The sequence below is a fragment of the Thermobia domestica genome, chromosome 11 (genome assembly GCF_964235325.1).
Source record: "Thermobia domestica chromosome 11, izTheDome1.hap1.1, whole genome shotgun sequence".
NCBI classification, from domain to species: domain Eukaryota; kingdom Metazoa; phylum Arthropoda; class Insecta; order Zygentoma; family Lepismatidae; genus Thermobia; species Thermobia domestica.
Window position 1 is genome coordinate 8,960,735 of NC_137464.1, and position 24,717 is coordinate 8,985,451.

Below are 24,717 nucleotides of genomic sequence, written 5' to 3' on the forward strand. Positions count from 1 at the left end.
ACACACACACACACAAAAAAAAAAAAAAAAAAAAAATAAAAAGGAAAGAAATAATAACTACAAACTTATATAATTAACAATGTAATAGTAACTTCAGTATCATTCATTACATACTTTCTGTTTGTTCTATATAACAAATACTGTCGTATACATTTAAAGGTATACATTTGTGTTCATTGTTTTCTATGTATAGTATAGCATTGGAATCTATGAATAATAATCATTTAATTTAATATTTTTATATTACCCCTACACAGCATAAAGAGACAGTAAAGAGTCAGAATTGTTACTATACACTATACAAGAAATTTACCAAACACTATAATGTCTATCTGCATATAAACCATTTTATGTTCTATTTCAATTTTTCTCCTTTGTAAGTATATACATGCAGCGTTTTCACAAATCAGTGCATTTTTTACAAATTTTCACTGGGAATTAATTATTTCGAGGAATGCACTTATTGTAATGCATATCTAATGAGGTATTCTATATAGAACAATATAAAATAGTCAAGAGCGTACTCAGAGGGGGATCAGAGCCCCTCTTCTAATAGAAAATTCTTAACTTTAAAACTGATAAAACGATTGAAATTTTTGTTCACTTTTAAGACAATACACTTTTCCTCGAATTTTCTGTTCTGAGTACGCCCTTGATAGTAAGAAAACTCTTTTAAGTTATTGCTGACAGTTGGATTTGAGTGTTTCCACTTTATACAAAGTATACGAAAAGCATTTCTTGCTGCATTGTTGCAGCCGTAGGCAGGGGGTGACCAATAACAATATCTCCGCCCCCCCCATTCTATACAGAAACCTTAAGTATGTGGTGTTCCATCATAATATGGTTTAAAAATTTACAAGATAAAGACCCTATACAATAAGTACTTGCGGTAGTTCACATTTATAATATTAAAGCTTTCCTAAGAATTTTTTTTTTTTTAAAAAAAAAAAGAAGTCTTGTCAACTGACAAGAATAAAGATTTAAGAGACCTAATCACTGCGAATTTAAAATACCGCTAATTTTACAGTAGTTATGTGATATCTTCAAATAGATAAAAGATAATTGAAATGTGGAACAAGGGCGTGCCAGACAATATTATTTTGCATGAAGTACCATTATCAGGAGTTATGTAGTAGCTTTTTCTTTGCAGCCATTTATAAACGCGAAAATAAATGCCGATTTTCTATGACTGGATATTGAAAGCAGATAAGTGAGTTTTGATAACGGTATCTCATGTAAAATAACATTGTCTAGGGCGCTTATCTTTTATGTATTTGAAGATACCACATAATTACTGTAAAATTAGCGGTATTTTAATTTCGCCGGGATGGGGCCTCTTAACCTGTGCCCCACTTACGAATATTTTTTTTTTAATCTGCTTTACTTTTGACTCAGTAAAACGTTAATCTGGTTAAAATCAGACAATGGAAATATGCCCAGGTATAATGTATAGAAATGGATTACATACAATATTAAAGAAATCACATCTTTAGTCGTATAAACATTTGGAAGTTAAAAAGATAAAGCATTCTTTACTTGTTTGATTCAATAGTATATTAATATGGCGTTCTTCAAGGAAGTCACAACGAAAAAAAAAAACAAAAAAAAACCTAAATTTAATTAGGACAGTCAGCGACAAAAGTTCTTTCCGTTTAGTAAAATTTATTTTGCGACTAAGGGTGGAACGTGCACCGCTTCACAGACCTTCAAGGCTGGAACGTGCACCGTTTCACAGACCTTCAAGGCTGGAACGTACAAAAAATTACATTCTTTTTAATTTACTGAAAACTATACTCAAATTGTCCTTTCATTCGGAAGTTATTTACGAAACTAATTTCATGAAAAGGAAATTACTTTTGTCTCTGACTGTGAAGTTTCAGAATATTGTATACAAGAATGAGTTTAGTCGATAAATCTATCCTTAAGCTTGTTAACTCTAAATGTAAAATTTTTTACCAATCTGACTTCTTCCAAAAGCTGCCAAGATATTAACATGTTTAACTTAAAAATCTTTGGTAAGCTCTTACTTTTTTCTTTTTTTTAAAAAAAAAAAAATATTGATTAACTTTAAAGAATATTAAAAAATGAAGACAATGAGTCAGATAAAGTAATAAATGTTTTTAAACTTTTTCCTATAGACCAGAACTTTGAGTGCTCAATTTTGCAACAATAACGTTTATGTATATTTAGTTATAGGACAACAAAGATAATAGTCCGGTACCTTATGATAGCAAATCTAGTGACCAGACTTGTTTAAACTTGTTTTATTTATGCTGTTAAAGATATAATAAGTGAAGAAGCATAGTTGTTTGAAGTGTATTGGTAATTTCTGCGAAATGAATGATAAACTACTAAGGAAATATAATGTTTAAAAGTAACAAAAAATACTTTAATTTATTGAAATAATTATCGTAGTAAGTTTTAGTGGCTATTAAAGTAATTTTAATCGAACTGGGTTTGTAATATTTAATTATATATGTGCGTTACAATTTATAACGGCATATAACTAATATTGGGCACAAAAATGGATAAACTATATGAAAGGTATTTAAAATAACTATTAGTCCACGTAATGGTGTTTCGCAGCAGAAACACCCATAAGATTTGTCCGGGGAGAGGGTAGAGGAGGGACCAAAAGATCAACAGAAAAGAAAGTCGTAAATATACTTATGTTCATGAACATAATATCTCGTAACAAAACATGTTAGCCTAAATGATTAATCGGGTTTCAAAGCACTGTTTATTTACTAGTACACGATGTGCAAAGACGGGTGATACATGAAAAGGTACATACACTCACCAAGTTTTTAAAAACCTGTCTCGTGGCTCGCGTGCACGCTAGATGGCAGGCTTGTGACGACACTCTACAACATGGCTACAATGCAGGAGAAGACTTTGTGTGTTAGAATATGCGAAATGTTCGTCGGTTACGAGCGTTCAGCGTACATTCGTATGCGAATTCGAAAAAGCTGCACCTGGTCACCGAAGCATTTTTCGTTTCGTGATGCTGGTTGCCTGTGTAAAAACAGAGAACTGCCATATCGCTGGATAGGGTGCACTGGTCTGGGTGATGTTACTCTGCTGTTATGGCCTCACAGATCATCAGATCTCACTCCATGTGTTGTCCTTCTGTGAGGTTATGTTAAGGACAAAGTTTATGTACTCCAATACCAACAACGCTGCAAGAACTGCTGCTGTGACGAACACTGACGGAAACATAGTGAACGTATGTACGGAACTGGATTACCGTTTGGATGTGCCGGGTGACCAAAAGCGCACACATTGAACATTTATAGAATGTACCACAAACTTGTATGTATCTTTTCATGTAACAGCCGTCTTTGTGCGTCGTATACTTGTAAATAAATAGTGCTTTGAAACCCGATGAATCATTTAGGCTAGTGGGTGAGTAAGGAAATTAACAGGTTTCGACTTGCAATTCGAAAAAAAAAAAAACTCTTTCGAAAATCCATTAGAATGGAATTACCCCCTCCCTCCCGTGCTGGGGGCGCCCATGGTTTGCAGATGCTATTTGAGTCACTTTCTAAATTTCTGATATTATATTTTCTTAAAGTTATTCACTAAAATAGAAGAGAAAGAAGATTGAGCGTATTTTATGAGATTTATTCAAGTGAGTATCTCTAACAATGGAAAATTACAAAAAGAAAAATGCAATGAATCTACGTTTAATTAATGTTCATAAAAGTGTGTTTTGTGATGTGAATGTGTTGTCAGTTTGAACAAAGTAAGTCTACTATTAACTCTATGAAATTTATTATTGTTATGAATATGAAATTTGTAATCTATTATTTTGTGATTCTTCACAGCTATTCGATTAATTTTTTTTATGGAATCAATCCGAAGGTACTCTGTAGGCCTACTACTCGTTTTTAATTACACATTAGTAGATACAATCTGGTGATAACTATGTTTTATCGTACATTACAATTTGATGCTTTGGTATACTTCGAACTTATTGTACACATACACAAATTTTGGGCCTAGTTGAGTTAAATTCTAAACTCGGACGTTAAAACATTCTTTTACTTGTTTTGTAATCTGTTCATTTTATAATGCAATCTGGTGCATAAGTCAGTTCAAAATTATAGACTGTCATGTTTATATATCATAACTAAACTGACTTTTGTGTTGTCCTGAATAATTAAAATTTCGTTATGTCGTTCTTGTGGAATTAGGAATTGATTCTAATACAATTAATTTGTTTTAAGGCGAAAATTATTCCTTTTTTTAAAATATATAAACTAATTCATCATTTTCTTAAATTGCGTTTTTATTTACAAGTAGTACAGGGTGTAGTTAGGGGTAAAAGTGGATCTGAAAAAGTAGGGGGACGCAGGATGTCACCCTAACCTTATGCCTATCTTTGTGCATTATATTTTTTTAGGAAGTTAAAAAACGCCATAAATAATTTCTGGAAGTGTAGAAACGGCGTGCTCCGTGTTCTCCCTCATTTTTACCCCCTGTTCGACGAAAAAAACAACAACAAGAAATTTATTTTCTTAAACCACGAAATCTTTAAACGCAATTTTTGATCTTATTGATACATAAAGATTATATTATCAGGGATCGTTTGTGAAAATGCATCATGCATTCGTGTAAACAGACTGTTTAAAGAAATCAAAGACCCTCTTTCAGAAAACATTTTCTAAGTTTTTCCAATGAAATGAATTACGTTAAAGCAGATCTATAGTATATATTATTGCAAATCTTATACAGTATTTTTAAAGTATACCTCATTTTCATACGGACAAACATTTTAGTTGAAATAAACAATATAATATCAGAAAAAAATTGAACAGCACTCAGGGGATTTTATTCTAAGAAAATATTTTAACCTATGTCTTTTCGTAACTATGTATCACCACATAAGAATTAATCTTAAGTACATTTTATTTTGTGTTTCGAAGTATTTGGTATTTTTTCAGTTTCATTTCTTAATGTTCTATATACATATCCGGGTATCATTGCACATTTTCTCCTTATTCTAGAAACTATGTACCAAATTTTTTTAGACACACACACACACATACACATATACCAGAGGCGGCGCTAGAGGAAACAACATGGAGCAACATATCCTCTACTCAAATTTTAGTTTGTCCTGATGTGTCCTTTGCTCATAGTTTAGATAGATGAAGCATCTACTATTGTGTATACTTATGTATATTCTTGCCTGATTTTTAAACACAGATTTGCTCTCCCTTGCTCCTCGGTATTATGACATACAAAATGTTTTCCGCGCCGCTACTGGTCTCACACACACACACCAATTTGCGAAAAACAAATTTAAAAAAAACTACTTTAAGTAAAGCCGACACATTATAGCGTATTACCCCCTCACCAAAATCTATGAGGAAAGCTTTAAAAAAGTGTTTTGCTGCCTTTTTCGTTTTTGTTTCTTGAGCTCAGGGCTATAATGTTTGTTCTTTTTTTGTAAATTTACTACGAGAATCAAATCAATTGTTTTCCACAAAGAGATCGTAAGCATTTGCACACTAATAATAATAATTATTATTATTACTATTATTAAAACTTTTACTTTTTACAACGTTCAGTTAATGGACTAGTCCTACTTTGCATTCAATCATATCGCTGTTTCGCACTTCATCTGTTTTTTTTTTTCAACAGCATATTTAAGTTGTTGTTTACTCATAGTCGTTAATTAACTAGGTTCAAAATAGTAAGTCTTTTGTTTTCTTCTTTCAGATACTCAGCTCGGATACAGCATTTCGACAATTAGAAAAAAAAAAGACGAAAAATCACAAACATCAAAACATAATATCACTATGTTGTTGTTCTTTTGTTTTGTATATTAATTTCTCACTCACGTTCTGTTCATCATCAACATTATCATCACTGGCTGTATCCGTAGCCGGCCGCCCACTGTCACAAACTGTGATAGTCCTGGAGCAGCGCGACGTCGCCATGATGACCGCCCAAGACACTACTTTCCGAAGTACTTCCGCTTCCGCTGTGCCTCGCCGCTGTTGCCAGACTCAGTTGTGACTGGTACGCTGCCGCAGCGGCTGCCACAGCTGCATTGGACATCACCGTAGCCTGCAAGCTGGCAACACTAGGCTTCACCTCTGGATATAGTTCACCTCGATGCGACGTTTGATCCTGTGAAACAAAAAAAGAAGCTTTTTAGTACTATTCATATTCATTATAAGCAAACATTTTTTAGTTCTTAAGTACAGTATTACTTAAATATGAATTCTTAATAAATACAGGGTGGTCCAAAAGTAGGTATACAGTCCGATACTAATCTGCTCACTGTATTTTATATCATTTTTTATTGTTATCAAACAGTTAGACCTAGCTTCTTTATTATTATTATTATTATTATTATTATTATTATTATTATTATTATTATTATTATTATTATTATTATTTTACTTACACCTTAAGCCCTGAACAGCCGAAGCAAATAAACCCATAAGCTAGAGTGTTATATTTGATCAATGCTGAGATGTATACCTATTTTTGGGCCACCCTGTATTGACAGCTGGAGTAGCAGTAAGAGAGTGTGTGTGTTATTAGATTACACCATCTAATGCATAATCAACATTTTAAACATTTTATATACAGGGTGTATTAAAAAAGGACCTTTACAACTTCGAAAACACATTGATTTATTAATTTATCTTACAGACATGGTTTTGGTGTCATTTTGAAGCAAAATACATCAAGTTTTGACTCACATAGTACACTAGTTCAGAAACAAGCCACCCCAAGCGCTAGCGGCAGTTGGAGCAAAGATGGCTGCCTTTACTAGTCTCGAGCGTGTTAGCTCTGTGTTTTAGTTTGAAGAATCTAAGTCTGCGACAACTGTGCAACGTAATTTTCATACAAAGTATGGTAAAGATCTTCCCAGTAGAATACTATTTATCAGTGACATAAATGTTTTATTGAAACTATGTTTGGTAAGACACAACAAATCTTCAGGTCGTCCTGTACGTCTAAAGACGTTGTAGAGCATGTGAGACAAAGCTTTGTAAAGAGTCCTACAAAATCAACCAGGCGTGCTTCTGAAGAGCTGGGCGTCTTACACATGACAATTTGGGGTGTGTTGAGAAAACGGTTACATCTCAAACCATACAAATTACAAATGGTGCAAGAATTAAAAGATATTGATAGAATTGCTCGTAAAGAATTTTGTGTTTTTCACGAAATCGACTTCAGATGGGGTGTGTGCCCCATCACCAGTGGAAGCCACATTAAGAGTCTTCATCCCGGCGAAATTAAAATCCCGCTAATTTTACCGAAATTATGTGATATCTTCAAATAGATAAAAGATAATCGAAATGTGGAACAAGAGCGCCCTAGACAATATCATTTTACATGAGAAACAGTTATCACGACTCACTTATCTGCTTTCGATTTCGAGCCATTTTGAAAATCGGCATTTATTTTCGAGTTTCTAAACAGCTGAAAACGGAAAGCCACTAGGTGACTTGTGATAACGGTACCTCACGCAAAATAATACTGTCTAGGGCGCTCTTGTTCCATATTTCAATTATCTCTTATCTATTTGAAGATATCACATAATTACTGTAAAATTAGCGGTATTTTAATTTCGACGGTATGAAGACTCTTAAGCCTCTTTAAGTATAAGGTTAAAACTTATATTTTGCTATAAAATGACACCAAAACTATTTCTGTAAGCTAAATAAATAAATCAAGATGTGTTTTCAAATTTGTAAAGTCTTTTTTGATACACTCTGCGTATCTTACAGAGTTTGCATTTTCTTCTACTTTTTGGCGTGTACATTTAAAAGATACTTTCTATCCTACAGTATACAATGTTTGGCAGTGAAGTTCTAGTACTCCGTAACAGCAACGACAGAAGATTATTTATCATAATAGATTAATGGTATAATATTCTTGTTTTGCAGGACATGTGGAGATTTGGTAAAAGAAGCACTGATTGAAATAAATGGGGACTTTTTTTTTGTTCTTTCTTTGAAACAAACTGGGCTTTTTAAAGTTTTGATTTGACTGATTTTCTTCGTCAAGGCTACATAAATTTAACATTACTTGTATGGAATTTTATTTTATAAATATTGATATTATCGTCCTGTATCGTAGAATTTTATTTTCTGAAAGTACGGATTATATATATATATAAGGGCGGATCCAAGGGGGGATATAGCCCCCCTTGATGCTCAGATATACACAGGATAAAATGATCTTCAATCCTGCTGTACACTGGATAAAACGGCAAACTATGGTTTAGCTCCTCCCTTGATCATACCCTGGATCCACCATTATATATATATAAGAAAAAAGAAATCAGTAAAATCAAACCATAAAATTTTAGTTCATTTTAGAGCAATAGCCTCAAAAAATCAATCTGTTAAAATTAAAAGTTAACATAAAAAAAATAAAAATGGGATGATCCTGGTAATTTTTTTCAAATAGTATTTATATGAAATCTTTTTAAAATAAATAAATAAATTTGTTATGATAACTACACTTCACATTTATGAATACTTTAATGAAAAGCAGGTCCTGGTTCAATTTCCGGTGGGGGAACATATATCTTTTTATGTTGGTCTAACATAGTGAGGTATTGGGGAATTGTCTGCGTTAATATAAAGAGATATTGGTCTAGAAAAAGCACAAGTATAAGGCAATTGGGACACAATGCGATGTAGGGAACACGCCTCAAAATTTTAATTTTCTCCATCTGGTTGGCAAGGCTCTTCATGAGCAGAGCCGCAACGAAACGGTTTCCACACCCACTGTTTGCAGCTCATATTGCTTACCGAACATTTAAGTTACCCTATTATTCATTTTGTCTTTACGAGATTTGTATACACATAAAATTTCAGATTAGCTGCACACTTCTGTTGATCCCTTTCTTCCTCTATTATTAAAATCCAAGTATTATTCAAAATGTTCAAATTGTTTAAACATTAAAACAACTAAAGCATCTCGAATTACATAATGCATAATATTTTGCACATAACCATTGAATGCATAGAAAAAATAATAGAAAAAAGATAACCGAAACGATAGCAAAACCTATCATCAATAACTCATTATGATAATTATCAAAATTTTGTGTAATAATATCTTTTGAAATCAAAAGAGCCACTACGCTGGGTTGATTTGTTTTAATATGTTATCCGTTCATGTCACCACAAGGACAACCCCCCAGCTTTAGCAAGGTGTTCTGAAGAGAGAAGGTTCTGCAGAAACAATTTTGGTACTATAAGCATATTATTATATATATCAATTCAAGGGCCCGTGTTTTTGCTTTTGGCAAGAGAATGGAGCTCCAACTATTACATCTTCAAAATAACTCACTGACTCGAGGGTCCTACAAATAGAGATTTGTTACGGCTCTGTTTATGAGCAATAATATCAAGAGTTTATTTTACTTACTACATATTTATCTTCATCCTAGTTACATCTCATGATTTTAAATCAATGAAGAGCATTCTTCTACCGGTTTCAGTCTTATATATATATCTATATATATATATATATATATATATATATATATATATATATATATATATATATATATGTGTGTGTGTGTGTGTGTGTGTAGTTCGTAAATTGAAAATTCAGCATAAGCTAGTGACTCTCTAGTTTTATTATTCCTCGAAAAAACACAATCTTTCAATTTGTGTCGTCATGATCGTGAAGGAATGAGTGATGCTTCACGATTTCTCTCTGTAATTTATTGTCACGAGAGAGAGAGGAACAGAAAACGTGGAATGGCGGAAGATGTCAAAGGCCTTCCTGCAACTGTTTGAATAAAGTATGTCACACATGATTTCCACTCCTTCTTAAATCAAGGAAACTAATTTATCACATACGCATGAATTTGTGGTTTGAAAGATGCAGGTTTCATTGCATATACTGTTATTTTTTTTAAACATAAATTACTTGTTATGGAAACTACTACTACTACTACTACTACTACTACTAATAATAATAATAATAATAATAATAATAATAAACTATATTACGTATGACATGTAAATCTGGTTCACTTGAATAAATTTAATATTTACAGTAAATACATTTTCATTAACACATGCATCTCTGACCAAATTAATCCAAAATTTTAATAGTAAAAAAATTTCAAAAAAAAACATATAAAAAGGCATTATATCCTCCATGACGATTGACAATATCAAGCAAAAGACAATATTTTTTCTCCATTTTGTCAGTATATGATATTGTGAACAATATAGAAAGATTAAACTAAGGCCATTTCCGACAAGAATTAGTTCGGTGTCGATCAGTAGAACAGTACGGCCACTTGCTATTCTTCTGCATTAACAGAGAAATTTTCAAATATTAACCCAAAATGTGGCGTACCTCTGCTATACCCGCGAGAAGTTATACGTTTTTCTTAGTAGTTGCACACGAGATGAGACGTGATGACAACTAAGGTTTTCCTATCTCGTTTCGATTCTCGGAAAGCTTCTCCGTTTTGTTTAGTTTTGTAAAATTATATACTTGAGTTTTGCAAGTAGACTTTGTATTATTATTTTTTTCACTTACTAATATGAAATCCACTTACGGGGGGAGAAATATTAACCTATTACGGAAGAGAGTTTTTTTTCTTCTTCTACAAGCATCCTTGTTTTTAGTTTACCTAGTGAAAGAACTCAAAATTCAATCTTAAGAAATGCATTTTCTGTGGAGTAGGTTCTCTCGGCCAGTATTTCAATCCAACATAAGCCAGATGCAATGTTGCCAGATTGAGGCTACAATTAGCGGATTGGGCGATTTTTTTTAAGTGTCCTCGCTACAAAAATTTCAATTTGGGCAACACGTTACTTTTTGGACTATTTTTAATTAATTGTGGGCTATTAGTCTTAAAAATGCGCTACGTTTTTTATTTTCATATAAAAAAGTTACAAACTATTAGTTTTATATCATACAATAAAAGTTTTGTTTGTTGAGTACTCTATTCCCAATGAGGAATATTTTTATTAAAATTAACATGTTCGAACTAGTTTAAGACTTGTTTTTAGTAATTTTTAATTCCAAGATCTCACAACACTAGACTTTCACTCAGTTTGCACTGTTGCAGTATCACTTCCTGTATTGCTCTCTCAATTAACGACTATGCCTAATAGCTGTACGAAGCTGTGTAAACGTGAACATCGCTAATTTAATTGTTACTCTATTATCCATATTAACACAATGAGTAAGTGGAATTACAACAAAAACTCACAAAATCCATTTCTCCCTGATGATTTATATATGATTAGTAAAAGATGTGTAGCTGCAAAATAATTCATTTCTATGTTTGGGCTACAAATCCGCTACTTTTGGAGCAAAACCTCGCTACTTTGTAATGGCCAAATCTGGCGACACTGGCGAGATGCAGTTGTTAGGACAGTCACAGCACGGGCATCAATCCCACCGGGGACATGTGCCCTCCAATATTTGTAAAATTGTTTTCGTCCCCCTACAATATGTCGTTTTTTTTTTAATGTAGGCATTTTTAACATACACTTGGTATCGTTTGTTTTGAATTTTCCTGTTTGAATAAACAAACTGTAAAATATGTGTTTTTTTAGTACCACATTTTCAAGAAAGAAAAAAATATCAAAGATAAAACTAAAACACATTTTTTAAAAGTTTTTATTTGTTCTTTAAGTAAAAATGCTTTAAAATGCAATGCACAAAGACTATTTTTTAATTTTCTAGGAAAGACCCCCGGAATCCCCACTTTTCTGGGGGGTATTCTATACCCCCAGTAGTCTGTCTCCCCAACGTTTATGTGCTGCTGATGCTAATGAGTCACATTGTGCTTTTTTTCCTTTTTGTTGAGTCTGAAAATGTTCAAAACTATAGCCTAATGCACCGACCGGACCGTGGGATATTATTACGGAAAAGAAACGATGTTACATTCTCTTCCCCGCGAATAGCTAAATAAAGTGTCGCTAAATCTTGTTTGTAAAAGTGACAAATCGTATGAAGTGACCAGACATGTTGTTTTCGAAAGGTGGTAACGCTATTTCGCATTCAACGTTAAACCGTGGGTTTATGTCTCTTTGTAAGTTCGAACTCAAAAAGAAGCATTAAATTTCAAACATGTTGCCTAAACTGGAGGCATTTCATTGAACCCATTTATTTAATTAAAATATTTCCTTTTGGACACACACATTCTTTTTAAATCAATTTTTTGTAATGTTTGTAATAAACTTCTAAATAAAATGTCATTTACACACTTTGATCCGTATGTTTATTTAACTTAATCTCAAACCAACAACTAACCAAGACAATTATAGCTACGTTCCTATTAATCGTAGTCTGAACAATTTCATTTGATTGCTTCCGGTCGCATGTTTGTTTATGTTGTGAACACTTATTACACATGTATGGAATTTAATAAGTACGCAGAATCGAATGCTTATCACAGCCATTACGGTATAATTGCTGTGAATTCCATTCAACAGATCATCATATCCTGTCCTTCACAATCACGTGTCGCCCACTCAAAGGTATTAATACATTTCCTGTCATTTCACTCTATTATTATTATTATTATTATTATTATTATTATTATTATTATTATTATTATTATTATTATTATTAAGAAGCAAAGAAAGCCTGTCTCTTGTCAATCAAATACGTGTGCTTATATACTCTTATACTACAAGTTGGTGAAAAGACCAAATCGACCAAAATTACAATATGCTATTTATAAACGCGAAAATAAATGCCGATTTTCTAAATGTCTGGAAATCGAAACCAGATAAGTGAGTCGTGATAACGATATCTCATGTAAAATAATATTGTCTAGGGCGTTCTTGTTCCACATTTCGATTATCTTTTATCTATTTGAAGATATCACATAATTACTGTAAAATTAGCGGTATTTTAATTTCGCAGTGATGGGGTCTCTTAAACATGTCTCCCACAACTGCTTTGAAATCACGCACAAACTGCAACTGCATGTCTGTCATTACAATTACGCACCCACTGTTCTTCTCCATGTCTTTAATTTCTTCTATTTTTTCCTCTATTTCTTCTATTTTTTGAAATTTCCTCTATTTCAATTCTATGCGGTGACTGTATCACTAGTAGATCCTTTTTTTTTCCTTTAAATCTTATCATTATAACTCTACCAACAACACATTCTACTTTCACTACGTTCTCTTTTAAGCGCTTTCCAAGAATTATTCCTACACCATTATGACCGCCCTTTCCATTACCTGAGTATAACATTCTATATCCTTCGCTGTTCAACACCCCATTACATTCCCATCTAGCTTCACAAACTCCTATCAAATCTAGATTATTTTGTTTCATTTGCTCTTCAAGATTTTCTAATTTTCCTCCCTGTAGCTTGGTACGTACGTTCCAAGTCCCTATTCTAAATCTTTTGCTCTTGCATATCTTTCTTTCCCTATCAATCTTGCTATCTTCTCGATAGTCCTTCCCAAGTCATTCCCCTCCCGGAGATCCGAATGGGGGGATATTTTACCTCTGGAACTATACTTTGACCTGCGAAAGACCATTGTAGACATATGTTCTCTTTCTGCTGTCAGCAAAATAGGGAAAAGTAGAGTGGTGGTTTCCCGTTGCCTTCCACCCAGCAGTATCCCAGCCATTAAAGTCACTTTGACTACGCCTGGAACTAAATGTCCAAGTTGTCATACCAATCAGTATGACTTCCACCAACCTGGCTACTGGAGAACTGTTGCATTCTCCCAGAACCCTCTTCGTCTGGCTACTCCATTTATACCAATTCGGTAAGCGTGGCCCTACAGTGTTTTATAAACAATAAAAGTAGGAAATGTAAACAAATAAAAAAATAAAAAAAAATACTGAAGAATTAAATTTAGAAAATATTAAATTAAAACTTCGCTTCGAAAACTTAGCGCAAATTATTGATTCACTTGAATCCCACGCAGGAGCCATTGATCCCCTTGTCCCACTGCCGTGTGCTACGTTGCTACAAGTATTATAATAGTAGCAATCAATCTTATACCTACGTAAAAGCGAACGTCCGTTTTTAGATTTCCACCGTTAGAACTAGTGTCCATATTTTCTTCGGTTTGACGACTAGTCACTGTTTGCGGAACGTATTATTATCATAACATTCTTGAAAATTCTTAGCTTAGAGAGGGATATTTTTAGGTTCCTTTTGAAAGTACTGACATAACGGTAAGAAATTTGGTTGGCTTATATGAGAAGGGTGTTTGGGAGAAGCTGGTACAGAAAATACGAATGCATTAATTTGTATCCAATATCTGCTTGGGTGACGATCATGGGCGTCTGAAGGAAGGGGCAGGGGGCGCCCCTTAGCTCACGAAAATATATATGTAATATAGCAAACCACGTATATTAAATACCAGACGTAATGTAGCAACCATGGAGATGCCCCTAGAAAATTTTCTCCGGGCACCCCTGATGACGATACATGTTTCTTTTTTCTTTTTCTTTCTTTCTTTCTTTCTTTCTCTTTTTTTTTTTTTTTTTGTCCAACTATTTTCGAACAACCAAAGTAGTGAACAGAATCTCTACAAGAACTAGTGACGAAGGAATTTAAACTATTTTAAAGTCTGATTTCACGTGGAATTTGGCAGAATCTCAATTCTCTAAAGTTTCAGATGTTTAAAAAGACGCTACCTTGTATCTGCAGTACAGTGACTTTCTGGGCCAAACATGCAGTGACAGTAAAACACGAATTGTGTTTACTCTTTCACAAACATGCTTACAGCAATAGCTTATTAGCGACGTGCCAAATTAAATTATTTGCGGAAATTACCTTTAATGTACTTTTAAAAAAGAAATATACACAATGCTTTCGGGATAGAAATAACTGAAATATCATGAATTCGTGTTATTTCCCACGGGGGCTAGGAAGGTACAGGCATACTGTCCCTCACGATTCTACAACTTCTTTGAAACAGACTGTTTTTTTTTTTTTTGTAAAAGAGATAACAATAGAAGCAGTAGTAGTATTAGTACTAGTAGTAGCAGTGCTTTGGTTTTTGTTGTTACCTATCTTACATCTGAAATCACTGACCCTTTCGTTTGCATGGAAGAAAGCACCCATGATTTTGGCGTGTTTTTGCAGTCACGGATCAGACGCAAATAATATGGCGGAAGCTATGATATTGCCCATCTATTCTCACACCGCTTTGCTTTAATAGATTCGCGCCGATTTGTCATTAAAGCTATAATATCCAACAGGGCGACAGAGTGAAACAAAAGATATAACATCTTTTCTTTTCTATAATACCATGCGCACTGTATATAACAAACACATTGTGTTTACAATACAAGTAAATAAAAGTATTTCGTGCTCGCTTGTTCGAAAGTGTACAAATGGCGTTCACATAATCCGAGGTCAGGAAGGCTGTGATTTCCACAGAATATACGCTACATGTTATTTACTTCTTCTTCTTCTTCTTCTATATGCGGTTAAGACAACGTAAAGCTGTTTCAAAGGGAACCCAGCATTATATTTCAACTTCAAGAGCTTCTCTCCTACTGATAAAACACTGAATATCCTTGAGTACAAAGGAAAGGTTTTTCAGTTACTTATTTACAACACAATCCCCTTTTGACGTTACTATAAACAATATTAAGCCATATAAGGAACTGATTATTATTATTATTATTTTTTTTTAATAATTAACTATGGTAGATAAATCAGTAATGGGGCGTTTACACTTGGTCGATTTAGTCGCACGACTAAATCGACTCGCTACATTTGCCACTAAATCCAAGCAACTAGGCCGAATCAGATCGATGGATGTGTTCAATTATTTCAACCACAGAAAATAGAACGTCTTTCAATTCAGTTGCCAGTCGATTAGTCGCCTTCGATCAACAAGCGATTAAGTTGAAGTCCCGTTTACACGGTCGATTAAGTTGAAAGTGACGTCAATTCAACTGAATCGAACGCAAATCGACTAAGTGTAAACGCCCCATAAGATCAGTAGTCGAATATCTACCATTTAAAAGTACACTCATGTCCAAAATGATTGTCGCATATCTATAACTGTCTTCTTGTAAGAATATAGTTTGATAATGATTTTGCAGGGTACTTTTAATACTGTTACTATGTGTATAATCGGGAAATGTATATTTGTGGTAAATTTCATAGGAAAAGAAATGTAAATACGAAATTAGAATGAGTAAAACGAAATGTTGCTAAATGGACAAGAAAGTTTTATTTTCATTTTATTGTTCTTATTTACTGCTCTTTTGAGATGAAATTCGCCACATACATGTCTTTGCCAATTATACATATACTAACATTATAAGAAATATCGGGCGAATTCGTTATCAAATTATATTCCTACAATAACATATTTATAGATACGCGACAATAATTTTGGACATGAGTGTACCTATATTAGATAAAGAAATCGACATTGTCAGCAGTGGCGGATCCAGAAGATAAAAACTGGGGGGAGAGGGGGCAATCAGAAGTAAGAACCCAGACTATAATGGGTATTTTCATGGCTCCTTCAGAAGTTTCCAACTTAAGAGTCTTCATCCCGGCGAAATTAAAATACCGCTAATTTTACAGTAATTATGTGATATCTTCAAATAGATAAAAGATAATCGAAATGTGGAACAAGAGCGCCCTAGACAATATTATTTTACATGAGAAACCGTTATCACGACTCACTTATCTGCTATCGATTTCGAGCCATTTTGAAAATCGGCATTTATTTTCGCGTTTCTAAACAGCTGAAAACGGAAACGCCACTAGGTGACTTGTGATAACGGTACCTCACGCAAAATAATATTGTCTAGGGCGCTCTTGTTCCATATTTCAATTATCTTTTATCTATTTGAAGATATCACATAATTAGTGTAAAATAAGCGGTATTTTAATTTCGCCGGGATGAAGACTCTTAACACTCTCCCGATAAATATTATGGGTAGGTTGGACGTTGACATTGTGGTCCTTAAGTATTGTTTTACGTATTGTATAACAGAAAAATCGCAACTATAACTGTATTTAATGTTTCAAAATTTATCCAATAAAGAATAAAATAGCAATGCTTACTATAAACTTTCAAAAAAATATAAATAATAGCTTCAATTATTTTTGCCACTCAAAAAACTAGGGGGTCTAGGCCCCCGGACTAAATCCGCCACTGCTTTTCAGCAAACGAATCGCAAACAAAAATTTGCATTAGAAATATTATAGTTAGCCTCAGAAGTTCTACTCTCAGGTATTATATGGTGGAGGCAGTGACGGCGCTAGAGGGGGACAAGGGGATGGATGCCTCCCTCCTCGACTTCGTCCCAGACATATTGTGTTCTAATTAGGTAAAATAATATAATGTTATTACTTTCCATATTAAAAAAAAAAAGCTGTCTTCCCAAAGAGTTTCTGCTTATCCGCCTCTCCCAAAAGAATTAAAAATGACGTCATCAGTGGGTGGAAGAAGAATGGATTTTCGCAAATGATACCTATCACGTGCACAAAGTCCATATTTTTTTCTTAAAAAAAATATAGAAAAGTTAAATCTACCATATTACTTTTAGCTGTAATAAATGGTTCTTTTTGTACTTATAAGGAATATTGGAAAAAATACGTGAAATGTGCCGGACATACTACTCCAGAGCAATGACAACGCCAGAAAGTGGCAAAGATAGGACGAACCCTCCTCCCTGACATGTGCTATTCTAATGTAGGTCGAATAATATAAAACAATTGCTTTCGGCATACATAAAAGAGCTCTCCTTTAAAATTTTTGTTCCAGTGGCGTCACTTCAGATTTTGCTGGGGCGGGGGTGTCTGCGAGGGGGGCAAGACTGTCTACCGACGCAATTTCCCGTTTTCATAACAAAATTCATTAAAAAGCATGTGTTTCTCAAACTTATGGAGGCAATTGATCCCTGCCTTCCCCCCAAATGATGCCACTTCTCTGTTACTCCCTGTTTGCCCCTCCCCCACAAAGTTAAAGCTGGCGTCATCACTGTTAAAGACCCAACAAGGGGACCGCCTTTGCATTTTTGCATGTAATGATAAAAAATTCTTCACGAGTGAATTTTAATAATTTGATCCCGGAGCTAAAAATGTTACATATGAGTCATTCAGAGCACAAGGGAATTAAGTCCAATTATAAAAGTTCTTTAAAAAAAAAAAAAATACATACAAGTTTGTACGGAACGCTTACGTGCATGGAAAAGGTACCATTATCTTTTAACATTAGAAGAGTTATTTACAGAGTATTAGGACATGAATCTTTTAAGCTGTGAAAAGAGCTTCAGATCAAGAACTTAAAAATGAAATATGAACAAAATTACTGAAAATGGTCTTGATTCCCTTTTGTACTGAACGCCTCAGATGTGGCCTTGCAACTTCAATCTTTTTAATTACGCACCTTGAAGACAATAAAAGTTGCATATGTAATAATTTTACACACTAAAATTCACTCTTAAACAACTGACTACTGGTGCAGACTCTACTAACATTCAAGTTGTAAAAATGGATTTTTTTAAAAAATGTATCTAGCTTTATGCAATGTTTAAAGTGAAATGTCAAAAGATATATTCAGTCCTCCAGTTGAGATTAAGTTAAGTTTAGAAATAAATAATATATTTAACGCACCTGAGCGCTGACAGACTGCGAATGATGAGATCCACTTTCGATTCCCGACGGGGGTTTCTGGTCGCCTTCCACAGAATCGGAACTTGAGTCCATCGCTGACCCAGCAGCTGCCGATACTTGAGACACCGAGCTTTTATCCCCATCAGCTCCACCAGAAGAACGAGGAGCACTGCTACAACAAAAGAAAGAAGCATCATTAGCCCCATTATTACGATACAAAACAGTGATACAAACACCAAACACAGTATGTCCCACAATTAATGTTGAAATGTAAGAGTGGTCAATCGCCATGAAATATAAGTAATGGTTAGTTTTCAAGAATGCACTAGCAGCGTGCGGAAAGAGTGTTTTTTATTAAAATAACTAAAATGAAATGAACTGCCTATTGTAGTTGTGATATCACGCCCGCTCACAGTTTAAACTTGCTAGCAACTACTGCTTGTCATCAAAATAAAAGGTATGAGCAAAATATCGAAAATGGAAACATGTAGTCAAGCAAGCCGTTGACATATCAACGAATATGAGATTGCCTGCATCTAAAAACAAACAAACAAATAAAAAACTTTTTTTTCTATCGGTATTTACGAAACGTCGAAAGAGATTATCCCAATTTTTGGCCTCGCTGTTCACCCAACAGAGCCCCTTGACTGTTTTCTCTGAGTACGTTCGTACAGATTAAGTTTTGCATGTAAGGAAGCATGAAACGGACGAATACAGCAACAGTTTACGGATGGATGTGAGAATTAACATGGTAAGACATCGAATTTTGATACATTCATATAGCCCTATAACAGACATTGCAGATCGAACTACTGTAAACTTAATGATTAGCTCTCTTGTTTCACAACCTGAACTTCGCGACAAACACTGCGACTAATGAGCTTTCTCCAGTTTTTCTCCTTAATTCCACGAAACGAAAATCGAAATAGTACCTTTAAGGCCTATTTCTTATTGTTGTTGCTCCTTAATGGTTCCAGTACATCGCAAAATGTGCCTGGAAATTTGCCAATTTAAGTAATTAAGACTTCCCCCTCCTATAGACATTTATGATGTGAAATTTTAACTACCTGGTATTACGGATCTAAGATGTAACAGATAGTTTTGGGACATGCTATACATCAAACGAAGATTTGAGTTTGAGAGGAGAAATATTTAATTGTGAAATGCAGTAAATTTGTTCTTAAAAAAATGTTTGTTTTAGTATCGTCGTTGATCTTGAATAAACACAATATTGAATGGTGAGACATTTTAAAATATATTATTCTCATTTTAATCAGATTAATGTGTTGAGGAAATGAAATGAAATGAAATCTTTGAGTTTTACGTCCCACGGATATGCCGGTTAGGCTAAAGGAGACGGTGATGATGAGAAATGAATGAAATGGTGGAATGAAGAAAGTGGGAGGAAACGGTAGAACCCCGAGAAAATCCACGCACACGGTGTTTGTCCACCACAAAGTTCACTTGGCGGGGGCCGGGATCGAACCCGGGACTCCAAGCACCAGAGGTGAACGCTCTACCACTGAGCCACCGCGGCCCCAATGCGTTGAGGGAGTTAAGAAAAAAAATAGTGCTTCACAGTCCCATCAGCCTTCAGTTTTTCAGAATTATATTTTAGATTAATCAGATTATATTAAAAAAAAAATCCTAAAACAGTTCGAAGAAACACTGGCATTGAGAGAATCGAAAGCGGATTCACATACACCACGGACATCAGAAGTACAAGTGTTGGTTATTTTATTATTAAGGGCACAATGTATTACATTTAAAGAATATTACAAACAGGCACTATTTAACATCAAATACACATTATATGATACCTTGAAATATGAATTTGATCCGTTCTGGTTATAATACGTATATATTTTTAATTTAATAATAATAAAAACATAAAATATTTCATTAATAATTTTAGGTAAATAACAACGCATATCAGATAAATGATGTTGGATCATAAATATTCTTGTCAGAGGTATAAACTCAAAATTATAAGGCATAATTAACTGTTGGACTTAAGCACGTTAATTTAGAAATAGCTACCATTCATACACTACATTTCCACAGAAAAAAAAGCGAAAAAGGATAATTCCCTTTTTACCTAATAAAAGGCAACCTGTACGAAGAGTTATTTGCTTTGGGCTAGGTACTCGTTATCTTTCACTCTGTCACAAAATGACGCATTATTAGGGATGCGCACGAGACAAGATTTGTTGCTGTCTCGTCTCGAAAATGTGCTGTAAAATTGATGTCTCGACTCGAAAAATGTATATTTCTCTATTGGAAGAGCCGTGTCTCGACTCGAATTTTGTCAGGAAAATAATGTCTCGACTTGTCTCGTGCGCATCCCTACGCATTATATAATGCAGCGAACATACAAACGCATTTACTGCGAGCGCTGTTCGAAGGACAGAAACTGCACCAGCCGAGGGTGTTGTTCTCTCCTCAACAGTTCCCCACCGAAGTTGGTTTGGCTTCATCTCAACGAGCTCTTTTTTTATTTTTTAAAATTTTTTCTCTGTTTTTTTTAAAGCCAAGAGGAGTCTGAAAGAGCGTTGTGTGGAGGTTTGGGGAGGTCAAGAGGGTAGGAGTGTAATTCGATACTCATCCGGCCTTCTCCTCAGTCTTCCAACAGCCTTCAGCTGCAGTCAAGCGGCCTCAAAACATAACGGCCCTGTTTCTTTCTTTCTCTCTCTCTCTCTCTTTTCACATACACACACACACACACATATACATACGCAAACTCCCATGTGATGTCACCCAGCCAGTTTCCGGGCTAAGTTTTTGTGACGTCATCATGATTTTTTTTTTTTCAAGTTCTTTCGACTTTCCACCGAGAATCGTAGAGCTGTCTGACGAAGCACTATTTGCCAGGTTGAGGGAAATTCCAGTTAAGAAGGGAAATTTATTGGCTTACAGGAAGCACTTACGAGATTTTTTTTTTTGAAAGGATTTTTTTTCTCTTTCTTTTTGTCCAGCGTCAAGTGCTAAGTTAACTGTTGTATGCACCGTCAGTGCCATCCAAATTCATTTTCAACAGCGAATTTAAAACAGAGAATAATAACTTTAATAACCACGCGTTTCGTATCCTGCTACATTCCAGTTGTTTACGACAACGTTACAATTTTTTTTATCATGCACCATACGTACTCAAACACTGAAAATAAATGAAGGGTGTGAGGCAAGAACATGGTGACCCAGAATTTTGAAATTGCTGCGTTTTGCAGCACCCGACAGAGAGCAACGCATACCGTTCCGTTTAACCTTGTTCGTTTAATCCTTCATGTATAGTCTTATGTGAAAAATCAGCTTTCCGACTTTGAAAATGAATTGTGTAGCAGAAAAACTCTAATTTCTTAAAATAGTAAAATTGTGGGTTACCATGTTTTTGGCTCACATCCTTCAAATAAAGTACAGTAATATTATTGAATCATTTCTTTGTTTTGTTGCTGTTAAATTTAGTTTTGTCTATTGTACTTTCAGGGATTTTCAGAAATTTCAAATACAACCAAGAAGGCTACATTCCAAATTGGAAAATAATGTTGAAAAGAAGCTGACCAGTCTCTCTTTCAAAGGTGCTATCCAAACACTGTCTGGAACGATTATAAGAAAAATCTCAATCAATATGATCTCTCACGGACGAATTCAGGAAGGAAAATCTCAATCAATATGATTGCTCAAGGACGAATTCAGGAAGGAAAATCTCAATCAATATGATTGCTCAAGGACGAATTCAGGAAGGAAAATCTCAATCAATATGATTGCTCAAGGACGAATTCAGGAAGAAAAATCTCAATCAATATGATCGCTCAAGGACGAATTCAGGAAGAAAAATCTCAATCAATATGATTGCTCAAGGACGAACTCAGGAAGAAAAATCTCAATCAATATGATTGCTCAAGGACGAATTCAGGAAGAAAAATCTCAATCAATATGATTGCTCAAGGGCGAATTCAGGAATAAAAATCTCAATCAATATGATTGCTCAAGGACGAATTCAGGAAGAAAAATCTCAATCAATATGATTGCTCAAGGACGAATTCAGGAAGAAAAATCTCAATCAATATGATTGCTCAAGGACGAACTCAGGAAGAAAAATCTCAATCAATATGACCGCTCAAAGACGAATTCAGGAAGAAAAATCTCAGTCAAGGTGTTTACTCAAGGACGAACTCAGGAAGAAAAATCTCAATCAAGATGATTGCTCAAGGACGAATTCAGGAAGAAAAATCTCAATCAATATGATCGCTCAAGGACGAACTCAGGAAGGAAAATCTCAATCAATATGATCGCTCAAAGATGAATTCAGGAAGAAAAATCTCAATCAATATGATTGCTCAAGGACGAATTCAGGAAGAAAAATCTCAATCAATATGATTGCTCAAGGGCGAATTCAGGAAGAAAAATCTCAATCAATATGATTGCTCAAGGACGAATTCAGGAAGAAAAATCTCAATCAATATGATTGCTCAAGGACGAATTCAGGAAGAAAAATCTTAATCAATATGATTGCTCAAGGACGAACTCAGGAAGAAAAATCTCAATCAATATGACCGCTCAAAGACGAATTCAGGAAGAAAAATCTTAGTCAAGGTGTTTGCTCAAGGACGAACTCAGGAAGAAAAATCTCAATCAAGATGATTGCTCAAGGACGAATTCAGGAAGAAAAATCTCAATCAATATGATCGCTCAAGGACGAACTCAGGAAGGAAAATCTCAATCAATATGATCGCTCAAAGATGAATTCAGGAAGAAAAATCTCAATCAATATGATTGCTCAAGGACGAATTCAGGAAGAAAAATCTCAATCAAGATGATTGCTCAAGGACGAATTCAGGAAGAAAAATGTCAATCAATATGATCGCTCAAGGACGAACTCAGGAAGAAAAATCTCAATCAAGATGATTGCTCAAGGACGAATTCAGGAAGAAAAATCTCAATCAAAATGACCGCTCAAGGACGAACTCAGGAAGGAAAATCTCAGTCAAGGTGACCGCTCAAGGACGAATCCAGGAAGAAAAATTTCAATCAAGATGACCGCTCAAGGACGAAACTTGATCGACATATCAAACTGTCTACACTATCGACAACACTGGTGAATATAACGTTAGATATCAATATTCTAAAATACCAATCGATATCGAAAAGTCGCACAACCATAACTAAGCCTTCGATTTTTTTTTTTTTTTTGTTCTTTTCTTTTCTTAATATAAATATTGAGATATTGGCTTTAGACGTGAAGGGTATCAGTAGGGTTTAACAATTGATGAGTGTAAGTACTTTGTTTTTCTCTTCTCTTTGTAATACGAGAACGTAAATTAAGTAAAATGCTAATGCCTTAGCCGCTCTGAAACACCGCTTTTCGTGAGATCAGCGAAGTCAAGCAGTGTCGGATTTGGTCAGAAGAAAGATAGGTGATCGTACTCACCAGATGGTGTTGGTAACGCGGCGACTACCCAGCATTGTGAGGACAATTGGGGAGCTACCTAAACGAAAGAAATAGCGAACTGCAATCTAGAAAGCATTAACGGCGAGGAGACTTGATGTACTGACCACACATCACCCTCAAAAACATGAATGTCACAAGATGGCTAATAGACCATGGCCCCTAAGATGTGTTACGCCAAAAGTTGTTTATGAAAAGTATTGTACTTTCTAGAGATCACTAGATAATGCACATATTAACTAATAAATATATTATAAGAAAAAAGACCAACATATTAAGTACAGGATGAGGCAAAAGTCCACCATCAGTCTTGTATTTTTGAAACGGCTTGAGGAAAGATGACAAAACTTTGAGTGCGGATGACTGAGATTAGGGGAGCACCAGATAATAACATTTGGCATCATGGCTTCCATCTTGAAATCCGACACTTTGACTTTAGGTCCAACATTTCAAATGGGAAGGGAGATGCGACACATGATTTTAGGCTAAATTTTCACCAGAAATACGAATCAGAACATCCAAAGTTTCATCATCTTTCCTCAAAACGTTTCAAAAATAAATAGCGTTTGCGGACATTGATGGAATTTTCTTCTTATCTCCAAAAAAATGTCCTGAGATAGGAGCATCGTTTATAGCCACGTTGATTTACTATTAGATCGGAGTTTCACCTCAACCTGGGGTTCGG

The 24,717-nt window shown here is 34.6% G+C and overlaps 1 protein-coding gene across 2 annotated transcripts in view; it reads right to left on the reverse strand.

Moving 5' to 3' along the window:
* Positions 1 to 5,831: 5,831 nt before the first annotated feature.
* Positions 5,832 to 24,717, reverse strand: part of LOC145663865 (homeobox protein six1a-like) — a 121,051-nt gene continuing 102,165 nt past the window's right edge. Inside the window, exons 2-3 of one of the 2 annotated variants that reach the window (XM_081729997.1) lie at positions 18,590 to 18,758; positions 5,832 to 6,141 (exon numbers count right to left, since the gene is read on the reverse strand). In XM_081729997.1, the coding sequence (XP_081586123.1) occupies positions 5,908 to 6,141; positions 18,590 to 18,758 (403 nt within the window). In that variant the 3' untranslated portion in view covers positions 5,832 to 5,907. Of the gene's footprint in view, positions 6,142 to 18,589; positions 18,762 to 24,717 lie in introns of both variants that reach the window. The other variant, XM_081729996.1, reaches the window with a different exon arrangement.